The following is a 3,654-nucleotide window of genomic DNA, read 5'->3' on the forward strand; positions in this document are numbered from 1 at the left end:
AAGAAAGCCTTACGTTTCTTTACGATGTGCTTCTGGCACAAAAACAAATGAAGTAACAAAATACTCCATAAAAATGCTCGTTTGTCATTTCAAGGTGGTAACGCCAAATATTCTCAAAACTCAACAGATTCTTCAAGAATCCGGAATATTATAAGGCGTTAATAAAGATGACTGTTATACCTCCAATATGATACACACTCTTCCGGAGTCGTCTATCATATTATTCGGACCCGAAATGGCATTTCACATTTCCCAAAACCTCTACAAGGTTACAGAAATGGTTCGAAAAAATTTGTGTTTGTTGTTCCCTTGTTTAGAGACAAATATCTCTATCGTCTATTTAAAATGGATAGATTACTTCAGGAATCCATATGTCACATTTGGACGAGAGACATACAGTAATAAGTCATTAACAAAATCATTACATAACCATGGGCTACTTCGGGAACCCAAAAATTCGTGGTTGATTCCTGGAATCCAACTATTTCGATAGACCACTTCTGGAGTCTATTTTATGGATTATTACAGGAATGCACAAAATGTATGTTGGACTGCTTATGGAGTCGACAACATCTCATGGATTGCTTCTGGAATCCATTACTTACAAAAAAATAAGCAAAGAAAACAAACAAAACTTAAAACAAAGGATAAACATCCAAACAAATATGGCACTAATACAATATCAACAAATCTCCAATTTTGTCACCTTCAACGAAATATTAATTTACAAGTGTACAAATGGATACACTCTTTTATGAAAAAGTTTCCTACTTGGTCACTTCAGGGACCGCAAATAGGGACGACTAGCACTTTTATAACGAGTCACTTCTGGGACCGAAGGGCTAGCGGACCGTGCCTTTTGCATTCACACTATGCTAGACGAAATTCCAACTTCTGGTGGAATTGTTTCAAAATCTCTGGAGATAATTTAGTGCAAGAGAAATTAAATTTATGTTATCCTCTAGGGATACAACAATTTCTCGCTTTTCCGGTATTAAAACCGCAAGTATCATAACAAAAATAATATAGCGGAAAATTATTAAAGTTTACGGAATCGCGGTTCTCACCTTCCCGCACTTACCCAAAAACATTCGTACAAGTTTGCAATACTTGTAGAACAACTTGCCTCCATTAATAGTGTTATTACCGTTGATTATATGGCTTTATGGGTATCATCCCCGACAGCTTGGCATAAACATCGTCGAACACTGGTTTATCAATTGACGGCATCGAGCTATTCGAGAATAGCTCTAACCAAACATAAGGCGGTAGATGGAGATTTCGAGAATCTGCCCATATGGCGGTACATGAACATAAAAGAGATCCCAAGTTTATCTCTAAATAAAAACACCAAATTTAATGTTTATCCTAATTCCAACTTTGACCAAAGTCAAACGATGGTCAACCACCAATAAGACTATAACACGACACTCCCCTTTGGATGACCACCATTTCGAAGTGTTGTGATGTTAAAATTTTGTCGGTAAAACCCGATTGGAAAAGTCCGAACAAAAAAAAATTTGTTGCCTCGTCAAAACCTTACCAGAAAAATCCAATTGGGATAAAAACTGGTCGAAGGAAAAAGAATACAACATCGGTAGCTTCAAAATGATGATGGTAATCACACATTTTCTCCCGTCGCCGAAATCGTGTCAGGAAAACCATTTAGGAAAAACCTGAACTTGGAGTGGGCTTGATCTACACGTATACAAAACATGATGCTTTCGGAATATATGGGGCGCCATTTTGCTGGTCCAATGATCCAGAATCTGATCATATACATTGGTACCCGCCCCCTAATCTAATCGGTATTTCCCTTAGTAAAGTGTTTATACAGTGTGTCTAACATTAGCAAAGAGGATCCCATTTCCTCAATAGTCCTCGTGTAGCTGCATGAAAACAGGATGCTTTCGGAATCTCCGTCGTAGGGCACAGCCTGGAAAGTGAAACCAACATTTATTTTCATCTCGGGCGCAGTTGCTGCTTTCTCCACCCTTAATCAATGATATATATGTGGATAAAATAAACAAGTCAACTCCACAAATTTTGTTTTCGCTGCATTTCAACACTAACCCATAAATCAAAACAGCTCTTTTTTTCATTAAACTTGTAAATTTATTATAACCAGGAAGAGGTTGAAGGTAGATAGTAATTTCAGTTGCTAAAGATGGAAATGGTCTGTTAATTGAATGAGTGTTCTTGTCATCGGTGGTCAGGTTTGTTCCTTGATAAATTTATTGAATTGTAATTATGTAATATGAATGATCTGTAAATGCTTCATCTAGAGAACCCTTTTTGAGAATTTCAGTTTTTGGAATGCTACAATGTTTCAGTTTTTGGCTTTGTGATCCTTGTATATTTTCAAACTCTTGTTAATACTGTATATCTTGGAAGAATTTGCGTCTGGTTTTCTGTTTTAGTGTCGGGACAATACCGGTATCCATATTTTGGTGATTTATTTTTTCATTTTATTTTTGAGAAAACTAAACTGAAATCCATATCTATCTAATGACTATTTTCATGATCTTTGTTTGATTGATTCCGACAGAAATTTGTGTTCAATTCGATTGATTTAACCTCAATTTTGTGAGATTCGAAATTTCAATTTTAAAAACTTGGGACATTTTATGTGACATGCAGATTTCTCGTCACATAGAAGGCCTCCCTTAAGGTCGGCCAATTAGGTGTAATTCATCTTATGTTTTGGTTCCCACAGGTCTTATCATATTAGGTGCTAAAATAGAAAAAAAATTCATTATTCGGATATCATCTTCCATTCCGGACAAGGTTTGGTTCAGATGATGACCAAAAGGAAACATGCATATTACATCTTACATCTTACTAATATAAAGATAAGAGATTGACTAGATAACATATCAAATAACTTCAGTTTCGTTCATGCATATTGATCTCAATCCTCATTATGTAGAGAAATCATCAACGAACTCCACCAAATACATATGCCAAGTCTCTCTGCCATTATTGACTCTCAACTCATATCCCAAGCCTGTCTTAGTTATGCGTCGGTGGAAGCTTTGGCTTTGCTGGTGGTACTAATCCAGTAATAGCGCCAATTAGGTCCCCAAAATTTTTAAGATCACGTGGTGATAACCCCAAGTTGGCAGAGGTAAGGTCTGGCTGATATGGTGGTGGAGGAGTTTTTGGCTTCAAAGGCTTTTTTAGTGGTTTATAAGCCACATAATGAGGTGGCTTCTTTGGTACTGGTGGTGGTGATTTCTTAGGTGGTGTTGGAAACACATATGTAATTGGCTTCTTTGGTGGTGGTGGTCTCCTACCTGCATCAGCGAGAGATGCAAAACTCAAAGAGACTAGTACTACCAGCAGAAGAGCACCAGTAGTAAACAGAAATGCCATTGAGGCTCTCTTCCCTCCTTTCTTACCCATAACACTCACTTCTAAGTTTTGTTGTGATTTTAAACATACTTCTCTACTTCTTTATATAGAGAGTAGAATTTTATTTACCTTTTTATCTAGTCGGTACAATTTCCATTCGGAAGAAGAAAAATTATATATTCCAGTAAATTATTTTCCGAGTCTCTGACATATCATGTTCTTAGACAGAAGGACTTCATCTTTTAGTGTTGACTTGGTTAAGTCAGTCTTTGAATAGTCGGTTGCTATCATTTATTCGCA

The 3,654-nt window shown here is 36.6% G+C and overlaps 1 protein-coding gene across 1 annotated transcript; it reads right to left on the reverse strand.

Annotated features, from left to right (window-relative positions):
- Window positions 1-3,012: 3,012 nt before the first annotated feature.
- On the reverse strand, window positions 3,013-3,405 carry LOC113357032 (extensin-3-like). Its single transcript, XM_026600286.1, has one exon. The coding sequence runs from the start codon at window positions 3,403-3,405 to the stop codon at window positions 3,013-3,015; it is 393 nt and encodes a 130-aa protein (XP_026456071.1).
- Between the last annotated feature and the right edge of the window lie 249 nt (window positions 3,406-3,654).

The sequence above is a fragment of the Papaver somniferum genome, chromosome 1 (assembly GCF_003573695.1).
Source record: "Papaver somniferum cultivar HN1 chromosome 1, ASM357369v1, whole genome shotgun sequence".
NCBI lineage: Eukaryota > Viridiplantae > Streptophyta > Magnoliopsida > Ranunculales > Papaveraceae > Papaver > Papaver somniferum.

Bases quoted from the DNA above. Each gene is read 5' to 3' on its own strand.
- LOC113357032 (XM_026600286.1), bottom strand. From the start codon at position 3,405: ATGGGTAAGAAAGGAGGGAAGAGAGCCTCAATGGCATTTCTGTTTACT.